General features: G+C 33.3%; 1 protein-coding gene across 1 annotated transcript; it reads right to left on the bottom strand.

Annotated features, from left to right (window-relative positions):
* Positions 1-298: 298 nt before the first annotated feature.
* Positions 299-12,400, bottom strand: LOC134685141 (dentin sialophosphoprotein-like). Its single transcript, XM_063544612.1, has 2 exons — positions 12,185-12,400; positions 299-4,784 (listed from the first exon to the last, which is right to left on the bottom strand). Exons 1-2 carry the CDS (start codon positions 12,240-12,242, stop codon positions 1,156-1,158), a joined length of 3,687 nt encoding a protein of 1,228 aa, XP_063400682.1. The 5' UTR covers positions 12,243-12,400; the 3' UTR covers positions 299-1,155.
* Positions 12,401-13,570: the final 1,170 nt, after the last annotated feature.

Raw genomic sequence — 13,570 nt, 5'->3', positions numbered from 1 at the left:
CCACATAATCGAAACCCTAATCCCCAAACCCCTCCACCCCCATTTTTTCTTAAAATGTCCTGAACTTCGTCTGGGAAATGTCCATTGTTATTTTACAGTTCGTTTCTGTGTGTGTTATATTTGAATTGTGTTGTGTCGTAGTTCTCCTCTCATATTTGATGTGTTTCCCTCAGTTTTAGTTTGTAACCCGAGTCTGTTTTTTCCCAATCGATTTATGAATTTGGAACAGCGATGTACTACTGTTGTCTTTATTTAAATAGTTCAACCAAGGAACAAGTTAAAATTTTAATAGCATATATATCTGTTGGATTGTTTTATTCAATGTCAATATACAATAACGAGTAAACCTAAATGACAAAAAACTGACAACAACTGACAGATAATCATCGACCCACTGATGATTATATAAAAGTATGTGTACATTACAGCATCAAAAGTTATACAAAAGTCAATCTGAGAAAATGTGACAAACAAATGTAATATGGTTTAATTTTATTTGTGTGTATATAAGAGATAATTAGGTTCTATTTAATTTCAAAAAATAGGGAATTATAATGTCATTTCGGTTTCTCCAACACCCGTTTAGATCACTAACATCCTAAACAGTATACCATCTGACGAAGCATGCATTACTTCACAAAAACTTAACCCATCCTAACTAGGTTTTCCTATGTCTTGGCTGAGGTATTTTTTTCAGCCTGTATAATTTGTAACTTACTTTCGTTAAATTGAACCAAGAATTTATTTCTAGAACCCGGTCTTAACTATTTATATGCATTATTTCGTTGATTTTTTAAAGGTGGGATTTTCATTATTGATGTGAATTTATGTAGATTCAACAAAAATTCATATACACAGTATATAAAGATATACAAAGTACTTTAAACAATTCATATATATATATATTGATAACTTATCAGTCATTTATAAACCAGTTTGCTCCTGGTCACTTACTAGTATAAAAGAAAACAATATAACGAAACAAAAAGCAAATGAACATGACTAGTCTCTTCTGATTGTTTATAATTGTCTTCAACATACTAAAATGTACAAGTGTGAGAAGCTTGAGATAAAATTAACGTATCAGGTCACGTGTATCTGAACGTCAATCTTCCATTTATGATGATAAACAGTTTATAAATAATTTTCAAACTACTAATCCGATGACTCTTCCGTAGGCTTTGGCACTATTTCTATAACATATAGATTTTCATTTTGGTCGCCATTGGATGATTTAGATTCCGACACGAAATAACCTTCTGAACCCGATACTTGAGGGGCTGCTTCTGCTTTTCCGGCTGCTGATGCTACTTCCGCTGCAGGTGCTGCAGGTGATGCGGTAGATGCCGGCGCTGATACAGCTACAGGTCCAGCTGCTACCATAGGAGACACTTTATGTTTCCTTGATGACTTTGATTTTCTGTTACTGTTTCTATTAGAACTTTTATTACTGCCACTGTTCTTTGTGTCATCGCTACCATCACTTCCGTTACTGCCATCACTATCGTTGTCGCCATTTCTATCGTCGTCGCCATTACTATCGCTATCACCATTGCCATCACTATTACCATTGCTGCTGTCACTACCGTTATTGTCGTCCCTTCCATTACTGTCGTCACTACCGTTGCTGTCGTCGCTACTATTTCTGTTATCGCTATCACTACTGTCGCTGTCACTACTATCCCTGTCATCACTGCTATTATTGTCGTTGCCACCATTACTGCTGCTGCCACTACGAGTACTTTTACTGCCACTCTCACTATTACAACCAGATTTTCCATGTCCTCCACATAAGCTAGGTCCGGCCTTATGTGATGTTCCGGAAGATGATCCAGGTTTACTTGATGAGCTACCATTGCCGTTATCATCACTGCTGTCATCGTCATTACTGCTGTTGGAAGAGTCGTCACTATTGTCGCTGTCGTCGCTACCACTGCTAGAGCTGCTTCCACTACTGTTATCACTACTATTGCTGTCATCACTGCTACTGCTGTCACTGCTAGAGCTGTCGTCGCTACTACTGCTAGAGCTGTCGTCGCTACTACTGCTAGAGCTGCGTCCATTACTGCTATCACTGCTATCGCTAATGTCACTGCTATTACTGTCGTCGCTACCATTACTGTTGCCGTTACCATTACTTTTGCCGCTACCACCACCGTTGCCGCTAATAGGACCACTGGTTCCCTTACTATTACAATTGCCTTTAGCTTTTTCACATGGGCTTGATTCGGCCCAAGGTGATGCAAAAGAAGTTGATCCAGAGTTACTTGCTGAGTTGCCACTTCCGTTATCATCGCTGCTGTCATCGTCATCACTGCTGTTGGAAGAGTCGTCACTACTATTGCTGTCGTCACTACCACTGCTAGAGCTGCTTCCACTACTGCTATCACTACCATCGCTGTTGTCACTGCTAGAGCTGTCGTCGCTACCACTGCTAGAGCTGTCGTCGCTACCACTGCTAGAGCTGTCATCACTGCTACTGTTGTCACTGCTAGAGCTGTCATCACTGCTACTGTCGTCACTGCTATCGCTGCTGGAGCTGCTGTCACTACTGCTATCACTACTATCGCTGTTATCCCTGCTACTACTGCCACTATTGCTGTCGTCGCTGCTACTATCACTATTGCTCTTTCCTTGAGTTCCTGATGATGTTGCCTCGGCCTGCGATGATACCACAACAACAGATGATTCTGGCGATGCTTCAATTACAGGTGACAGTTTCGGTGATGATTCAACAACAGGTGACATTTCAGGTGATGCTTCTACTACATGTGATGATTCAGGTGCTGCTTCAAACCCAACTAAAATGTCATGTGTTACTTCAGCTACAGGTGATGATTTAACAACATGAGATGAATCATGTGGTGCCACATCAACAGGTAACACTTCTGGTGATACAACGTTTACAGGAGATGATTCAGGATTACTTGATGATTTTCCGTTATTATCATTGTTGTTGGAAGAATCGTCATCACTACTATTGCTGGAGTTACTATCGCTGCTGTCACTGTTACTGCTGTCACTACTGTCGCTGTCGTCGCTACCACTGCTACTGTTGTCACTGCTATCGCTATCGTCACTGCTATTACTGTCATCGCTACCATTACTATCGCTGCTACTACCACCACTCTTCTGGCTTTGTTTACTCTTGCTATGGCAGTTGCCCTTTCCTTGACAATGACTTGGTTCGACTGCAGATGATGCTACAGAAGATGATCCAGAGTTACTTGCTGTGTTTCTCTTATCATCGCTGCTGTCATCTTCATCACTGCTATTGCTGGCGTCACTGCTGTCACTGTCGTCGCTACCACTGCTAGAGCTGCTTCCACTGCTGCTATCACTACTATCGCTGTCGTCACTGTTACTGCTATCACTGCTGTCACTATTACTGTCATCGCTACCATTACTATCGCTGCTACTACCATCACTCTTGTTGCTTTTACTGCCCTTGCTATGACAATTTTCTTTTCCTTGACATGAGCTTGGTTCAGATCCAGGTGATGATACGGAAGATGACCCAGAGTTACTTGATGAGCTTCCATTTCCGTTATCATCACTGCTGTCGTCGGACGAGTTGCTACTACTGCTGCTGTCACTGCTATTGCTGTCACTACTGTCGCTGTCGTCGCTACTATTACTGCTGTCACTACTATTACTATCACTGCTACTGCTGTCACTGCTAGAGCTGTCGTCGCTACTTTTGCTGTCGTCACTACTATTACTGTCGTCGCTACCATTGCTAGAAATGCTTCCATTACTTTTGTTACTGTCATCACTACTATCGCTATCATCACCACCATTGCTAGAGTCGTCACTGCTGTTACTATCATCTCTACCGTCGCTGCCGCTGTCACTACTGTCACTATTGCTTGAAATCACTGCTACCGTTTGAAACGAGCCAGCATTAGTTGATTGTGGAGCTACGTCAACTACTGTTTGGCTTCCAGTTGATACTGCATTACCACCAGAGCATTGGCTTGATGAACATCCAGATGTACTAGATGCCACAGATGATTGAGAAGCGGCTGATGATGTGGCACCAGTCAACATAACAGCTACTGGTACTGTCTGAGCTCCAACGGCTGCAGCAACTGATGATGCACCCGAGTTGCTGGAACCTGAACTTGCAGAATCAGATGAAGCACCAGAAGTGCTTGAGCCTGAACTTCCAAAACTCGATGAATCATCTGAGGAGGTTGAACTTGAACTTGAACTTCCAACAGCAGAGGACTCACCTGCTGCATCATTTGATGACCTTGATCCTGAGCTACCAGCAGCAGAAGACCCAGCAGCTGCGGAACCACTTGATGACCTTGATCCTGAGCTACTAGCAGCAGCTGCGGAACCACTTGATGACCTTGATCCTGATCTACCAGCGGCAGCTGCTGAACCACTTGATGATTTTGACCCTGCGCTACCAGCAGCAGAAGACGCAGCAGCTGATGAACCACTTGATGAACTTGACCGTGAGTTACCTGAAGCAGAAGATGCAGCAACTGCTCCTGCACTTGCAGAACTAGAACTTGGATTACCAGTAGCAGAAGACGCAGCAACTGCCGTAGCACTTGCAGAACTTGCATGTGATTCACCAGTGGCTGATAATGAATTAGCAACTGCTGTAGAATCTGATACTGCGGAGCCACAATCAACTGTACATCCTGTACCGGAACCGCCTCCTGAATTGTCGTCTACTCCTGATATAACTCCGTAACTAGCCACTGATGATCCTTTATTGCCATATTTCTGCACTAGAGAGCCCTTTTGTTGAACTGTATCTACTGGTGCTGCAAAGAAAAATTATCATTAGTAAGCAAGATTACTTTTAAACAATAATGACACTCTCATCAAAATAAGTGTAAAATATATTCAAGTAGGTGTGTGTTTGGTTATACAGATGACCAATTAGAGGACGGTCTATCAACAGGTCAAATGGGACTAAACCTTCTACCATCAACAAATCCGTGTGTCAATCAAAACAACCTAACCACCCAACCCCCAAGAAAACATTGATTCAAATTGAAGGAAATCAAATGATAGTTCACTACTAAAATGCTATTGATGATAAAGTGCTCTGTATTTTCAATTGTGTCATTATTGTAAGTTATTTATTATTGTATGATTTATATTTGTTTCTTTATTCGATTTCGAATTTCACGAACCTTGAAGGTTAAATAAATATTAAGTATTTTATTAGTAACATTAAATTGTGGGACACTTCTGACGAAAAAGTTGTGATTAATTGATTGATTGATTGGACTTTGTGTTTGACACCACTTTTAGCTACTAGTATATCGTGACTTCCAGTGTTATTGTTAGATTTGACAGGCTAGTAATACAGTAGATGGGCTACTTAGACAATCGGCCACGGAGATCGTCGCTGAAAAAGTATAAGGATAAGTAAAAAAATAAATCGATTGATCCATGAAGAAACACACAGAAATCAGGTCATATTTTTTGTAATAATAATTGTAAAGACAATTCCGTAAAGCATGCATGAAAAGTCTTATGTGGTTGTGAAAATAAGGATTTGTGGTATAATTGGCGAAGTCCCAAAACCTTTAAATAGCTGACCGTAACATAATCGTCTAAAGTGGAAAATACAATATCAACAAAGGGGATGACTTGAGTCGATAAGCGATATAGAGTTGTTGTCGCATTCATCAGATTCATTATTTTTTTCATGCTTATTCAGTGAACGAGATACAAAGAAGTATGTCGTACTATCTTTTTCAATTTATTTGTTATTTTAAAGAAAAGATGGGATTTTTTTCTATTAACTTCATGTATATATCTATATCTATATCGGTGCGTATTGACATACCTTCAAATCTGGTTTAAAATCCTATTAAATAATTATTACTTCCAGGAAAACATGAGAAGTATATATTAACAGTGAACATTGAGATGAAAAGTACACGAACGTAGAAGAGCCTCGGAATGAAAAACTTGAAGATGGCACATGAGTTAATTTCATTACAAAATTATGACAGAATTATTCAGTCGAAATGTAGCACCAGGAATGATTTAATTACTGATTCAGAAGGATTTCTAAAACAAAATCTGAGAAGTATTTCATATTGTTTACAAGGGTGGATTATTCTTGATAAAAAACAAAAACAATTCATAAATGTTATGTAGTGAATTGTTTTGGGGGTTTAAATTTGACAAAACTACTGTTTAATTTTGAGGAGGAACGCAGTAATAGGGAAACCGGTAGATATATTAAAATTGATATAGTACATAGATTTATTAACATTGTTTTATATAAACACCTTATTTGCGATGAATATAATTTTGTTGAGAATATGATACATACTTTAATATTAAAAAGAATTGTATACATTACTTTGTTTTTAATATGAAATTATCGTCTAACCTTACAATTATTATAAATTAGGTAAACTTATTGTTTTTCTTAACAATTGAGAGCTTGGTTAACAAAGATGATTCGTTATTCTTAATTTCATTAACATATCTTTATTTATTTACATCCTTCTATGCTATTTCAACTGTATTTGGGTTTTTTATAACATTTGTATGATATGAACATATAAATGATCTCAATCACAGCTGGTATTGTAAATATGATTTTGTGATAAAAGTTATATATTCTGAATTGCTTTTGAATACATAGCTATCATTGTTCTTAAAACTGATTGTTTTGAAAAATGAGTTATTAAATTTAAAATACTAAACAGCTGACTGGAGACTGTTTAATTTAATGCAAGGCATATAAATCAAGGTTGGAGTCTGACCTAGAATAATAACTCTTTTTTAAAACATTTTTTACATTTTTTAATTATCTATTTAAGCATTCCTAAAATAATCATACTGTTATCCACTTGAAGTATCATTCCAGTCAGCTAAGTGGTATCTTTGAAAATTTAATTCTCTTTTGCGATTATGTGTGTGTAAGTGTTGCTTTGTTTGAATGTACCTTGTTTTCTAGAGAGGGCTTATATAGGCTATTCATGCTGATTAATCTAATTCAATTTATTTGAATAAAATACTGTTTAAACTATCATTGATATTATTAGCTGTCAAATTACTTTATTTTTTGTAAAAAAAAAAAAGACAACATTTATTGACAAATGTTTTATATCCGATTTAGTCAGTATTCTGACCTCTAGTTGCACTTTGAATTAAAACTTTAGCTTGTGAACGTGAAAAACATTGATGGATGTTCAAAACTATATTTTGTAACTGAACGACAAATTTAAAAATGGTGGATCATGATTGCGCCAATGAAGATAAACGTAGTTAATATTTTCAATTATAATTGAATTGGAATTATAAAAGACAACACGTAAATTTTAAGAAGTTTGAATTTAGATATCTATTTTATTCATTGAAATATGAAAAAAAATCAGCAACAGGCCCCTCATATATACTCTCTCTACATATTTCATGTACAAAAAATAAATTAAATATTTACAATCATATTTATACTATTTATATTTCATTACTATAGAAATGAATGTTTATATTTGTAAGAAGTTTTGACACAATCTATTTTTAAATTTAACGAAAAGTTGTTAATCTATATGATAGTGAAGACTTATGAAAGCTAACCCACTGTAAAAATATTTCTTTGAATTTTTTTAAACTTCCTCAGAAAATGCTGCAGTACATGACTTTCATAGCTCATAATTAACGTTTTTATACAATATTTTATTAAAGTAGTTAAAGAGTGTTTGCTTCTCAAAGTGTAAGACGCAATAAAAATCGTATGCTTGTATCATCTAACATGAATACAGATTTAATTAAGTCCTGAACATTTCGGCATTTGTTTGTTTGTTTTAATCAATACCGGTTTGTAAACAAATCACAAGTACATGTTAAGATCCAACTAGATTAAATACCTATATCCCGATATCGCTATTATAAGGAAATAGGTGGTGTATTATAACATGTATAATTAACAACAATATAGTATGTGCTACATCAAATTTGAAGCAAAGTAAAAGAGACTTGGTCTATATGATTTGCTTAACGAAAATTTAATCGAATGCCAGGATTAGTTAAAATGTTAACTGATTTTAATGGCCTGTGAATATTAGTTTCAGGAATATTTATCCAAACAATAATTGATTGTAATAATGGTGCTAGTCTTCAAACATCATGAACCTAGTGACCAAAATGACTTCCATGGTATAAAACAATGAAAATAAGAAGAACATAAGCTTTATGTTTGTGCGAATGTGTAAAACATATTTTGTGCTATGTAAAACACGACTTTGTTTACATGCGTAATAAGGATGTCGTATTTGAATAAACAACTGTAGTTTACTGTTTTTCAAATTTCAAAGATAGGCAACAGAAGTTTGCCTATTTTCAAATTCACAGGAAAGCAAGAGTAATTTCCGATATTCAAATTTTATAAATAGGCAACTTTAGTTAACCGATGTTCATTTATGGGCAAAAGTAGTTAAATGCAATATAGATTTATCCCCCCTAAACAATAGAAATTTAATGTAAATATTGCATAAATCTAAATCGTAATTTTTGGATAAAAAGGTGGGTATGTTAAGATATGGAAAATTATATAATTCTGTACCAGTAAATATTGTTGACAGAACGTGGTCATTTACTTATCTATGTGTTGTTTTTAAGTATAGTATATTGAGATATCATTTAATATGTTCATAATTATAAATTAACTGTTAACAAAACTTTTAATTTTTAAAAACTAAGGCTTTTCTACGGAATAGATTACCTTAGCTGTATTTGGGAAAAAAATTGCAACTGTAGGTCCTCAATGCTCTTCAACTTTATACTCTATTAGGCTTTTAATTTTTTTTTTTAAATTCGAGCGTCACTGGTGAGTCTTTTGTAGAGGAAACGCGCGTCTGACGTTAATATAAAATTGTTATCCTGGTATCTATGATGAGTTTATTGGCAATTTTAATTGATCACAAAAAGTTGCTGAAAATGGTAAAAAAGATTCAGCATTTCTTTATTTAGAAATATAAGGCTCATTTAATCATAGCACTTTATTGTCAGTATTTTTTTTATACATCGATTGGTACTTTATCTGTTATGGGTTAGACGTAGGAGGCTTCAAAAGAGTTACTGCTGTTGAAAATAAGGATAAAAAAATGAGTAATGAATATCAAAAATTATAAATTTCGATATTTTTCCCTGTATAAAAGTCACGTGTGGTAATCTCACTTTAAATACCGCCCTTATGTCTATAATTTTCTTTTTTTTTACATTTAATTAAAGACCCACGACATCCTTTTAACATAAAACAAAATGAACATAAAACATATTTAAACTAATTAGTAAGGTCATTAGGTCGTTACTGATTTAATAGGGTTACTTGTTTTAACGCTAGGAATGTATAGGTTTCATAAGTTTATTAATTCCGATGATTAATTACATTCCCTCACAAAACGTCATTTAAGTCGATTAATGTTACAATTGATATGACCTTTATGGAATATTTAGAAATTTGTGTAAAATTACTAATAACATTGTGATCAAAAACATGTTGATACCTTTGGACTGAATAAAGCAATATAGTTTTAGATGCGTTCACGGTATATACTGTATTGTTCAGACCTCTGAACTATGTTGTTAAATAAATTAAATGAATTAACAGTTTTCGAAATATTTGCGCTATAAAACTATAGATACTTAAAGTATTTTTCTAATGAAAATATAAAAAAAATAAATTTGGAAACAGTTTATAAGTTGATGTTGTTTTTAACCAACCTTATTTATTCAAAATAATTTTGTACTTTTTTGGCTTAGAATGTGTATTTATTTTAACAATTAGCGTACCTTTTAGTTTAAGATATTACTATTTTTTTACATCATTGTTTGTTAATTATTCGTTTTATCTTATTCTCTTTATTCATTTGTGTTTATGTCATTACTAGGGGAAAATAATAATGGTTTTCATGCCATATTATTTTCACAAATGACCCGGAAAAAAACTCTTGGTAATATTAATTATGTTGAAATAATGGTCAACATCATGTTTATCAGGAAATAACAATAAATTGTAACACGTGCTTTTTTGTATAGTTTTCGTAGTATGCTAATATATAATGTGTTGTCGACATCATTTGTTTAGTGGTAAATGGCTGTAAGGAAAACATTCATTCACAGAACATGTTAATAACACAGATATATTGTTCGCAAGCATACATGCATGTGTAATTTTTAATGTAAAACACTTGTAACTGATTTACCGATAATCGACAAAGAAAATACCACAGTAAAAAAAAATAGAAATCAAACTATATGTATAACGTTATACTGGAATTTTAATTACATATATTTGTCTTTGTATATTTGTTTGTTTTAATTCCAAAAATAATTTACTGCATTTTTTTTTATAATTTTCAATTACAGATCCCGCTGCAACAAAGCTGTCCAATTAATCGCATGTTATAGACGCTAGTTACACTCGCCTAGATCAGTTACAATTATATACTGATCGATGTCATATTTAAAAGTAAACTATGCTGTCAATAATATCGAAGTAAATCAGTTTTAATACATGAAATATTAGGGGCTACAATCTGATCCTATTTTAATTGAAATTGTGACGATTTTTTCAAACATCTAACTATTTTGGGATATAGCAAATAATTGAATATAGTTTACCTTAAACTATATATTATTGAATCAGCGTTATTACTTACATTCGTATAAGCATTTATGTGTATGTTACTTTTTTTTGGAATTTTGGGTCATCAATGCTCTTCAACTTTGTACTTGTTCGACTTTATGATATTTTGATATGAGCGTCACTGATGAGTCTAATGTAGATGAAACGCGCGTCTGGCGTAATAAATTATAATCCTGGTACCTTTGATAACTATATATTCGATAAGGATAAATAAACTCATAATAAATACAAGGATTGAAATTCTGTATTTGCGCTATACGCGCGTTTTGTCTTCAAAAGACTTACCTGTAACGCTCAAATATTATTTTTTTTTAAAACGGTCAAATAAAGTACGAAGTTAAAGAGCATTAAGGACCAAAAATTCCGATGGTTGTTTTTATTTTCAATTTTGTTTTTGTATCAATATCTTTGGCAGTTTCTTTGGTAATCTGTTTGATGAAGCAAATAGACTCATCATAGCTACCATGATCTTAATTTTGTACGACAGACGTGCGTTTTGTCTACAAAAGACATCCGAATCAAATACTTAAAAAGGCCAAATAAAGTATGAAGTTGAAGAGCATTAAGGACTCAAAATGAGCACACAAACTATAGGTCCAACAAAGACAAAAATTCAATAAATGAAATATTGATTCCGTTGTTTACATACAGCATGACTTAATGCAAATATAGAAAACCACTAATGCCTATGTCATATAAGCGAGAGGCGAAATATACCAAAAGAAACATTATTTGAAAATAAACTTACAACGCAGTTAAAAAAAATAAAACTAGTTATGTTTAAAATGATGGCATGGAGGCGTTATCAGCCATTCTCTTACCCTTTGTCTTTAAGAGTTAACAAAACAATACAGAAACCATAGTTTTGTACTACTAGCTTACTTGGTCGGAAAATAGGAATAAATGTAAACCATAGACTTGACTTCAAAATAGTTTAAATCATTTTCATCACAAATAAAATAAAAATAGGATGACATTGCTGTGCTGGAAATCAACCGTTTTAAATTTTCCAGGAAAACATCTAGAAAGTAAACCCGATGGTTTTGTTTTACTATTTACTTAGCCCCTGGACTGTTATTTTTTCTAAAATATCGTTCAATTCTTTACAGTTATGCAAAGTCCAGAACCCTTGAGAAATTTATGTTATATTTTTAATAGACGTTTATTTATTTTTCTGTTGTAGTATTCATATATGGATACACCTTATTCATTCATTATATTCGAATGGGCCATTTAATCCTTAAGATTTAATGAAATTCTGACCATCAGTTCAAAATGCTTTGATTATAATTGTATCATGCAATGTTACCTTACATATAAAAAGAGCATTACATATATTAGATACCACAGATAGTTCCTCTGGACAAATCAATTCATCTATTTTGAGAAGAAGAAGAAAAGAAGAAAAAAATAACGTTTATATTAATGATAATTTTTACAAAAGTTATTTTAAAAGATATTGACTACACTGAAAAACTATTTACAACATATTATGTGAATCTTAATTTTCGGATATGTATTTAAGTGTTAACAAATACTTACCACTTATCGAAAATTGCACTAAAGAAAGTATAAAGCATATATTGGCTAGTCCCGACATGTTGATAGCATTGATAGGGAGCAACTCCAACACAGAAAAAGTAAAATATAATTGTAAACTCCTACAATCTTACTTTTTAATTTTATATACGTGCATATTAATTAAGCGAAAGTCGATTATGCTAATTATCCAAGCATATTGAATCATGCGGTAAAGACACATTTGCATATGTTTTACAGCTTTAATAATTATAAATTCACATGATCGACAGTTGTCGTGCCTTGTAGAATTACAAAACCCCATTAATGTAACTATAATTTATTTGCCCAATTTATTTGTCCTATATACAACAGAAACGCTAGTAACTATCGTTAGAAATAGATCAGAACTATATTTTACTCGTAAATCTCATTTCAAATAAAGTATTGTCTATATAAATCTTCGGTTAATTTTCCTTAAAAAAATATTCCTGTAATACTTTGACACCTGTCTATTTTTAAGACTGTATTTTGCCCTATAAATGTCTTAAATAAGGTCATTTTTGTCTTTGATATGATGAAATAACAGTAATGGCAGCACCAATGTTACTATATCTAATGCCCATATCAACAATCAATGAATATTTAATGATGATCGAGACCAAATAGAGTTCAAAACTAAACAAAAAGGTTTAAGAGATGATAAAACTAAAGAGGATCTAAGTAAAGCCAAATCCGAATAATGTATCAGATATGTGTATACGGGAGGGTTATTACTTATTTATCATGATTTTTAAATGCTCTAACAGTAAATTTGAGTAAAAAATATCGGTATCGGTAGTGTATTGCCTGCAGAAAGTATATTGTCTAATTTGCTGGTGATAATCTCTTTGATTAACAGCCAACCAGCAAATATATATAGTAATCGTTATCGCACCAACTTTACTGTAAATGGACCTACAACTTATATGTTATTATATTGAGGTATAGATACTTTTCTAATTAATTCTAGTGACTTTTAATCGATTGTTTAGTTATATGCATTTTCGGTTACGTAAATTGCTGGCTTCATCAAAAGCAGTTGTTCTATGAGTTACAACATGAGAAAAAATACAAAAGAGAAACAGTTGTTTTGGATAAAAAAAAAAGTTGGTGTAAACAGGCTTTGAAGAACAATTGAAATACTTACAAACAAAAATAAAAACGATTTGAATATCAAAATTTTGTTGGGAGGTGCAGTAAGGATGTGCTGATATATGCAAACTTTTTTTTTTTATATATATTAAGGATTTCTTTATTCAACTATTCGAATTATGACGGAATTTTCTTACAGAACTACAATTTTCTTTAGTATTCATGGATATTAGGGTCGATATCGTCATATTAGAACATCGATCGTAGACGCTTGCT

The sequence above is a fragment of the Mytilus trossulus genome, chromosome 9, assembly GCF_036588685.1.
Source record: "Mytilus trossulus isolate FHL-02 chromosome 9, PNRI_Mtr1.1.1.hap1, whole genome shotgun sequence".
NCBI classification, from domain to species: Eukaryota; Metazoa; Mollusca; class Bivalvia; order Mytilida; family Mytilidae; genus Mytilus; species Mytilus trossulus.
The sequence above is the reverse complement of the archived record's forward strand: the minus strand, read 5'-3'. Positions and strand labels throughout refer to the sequence as shown.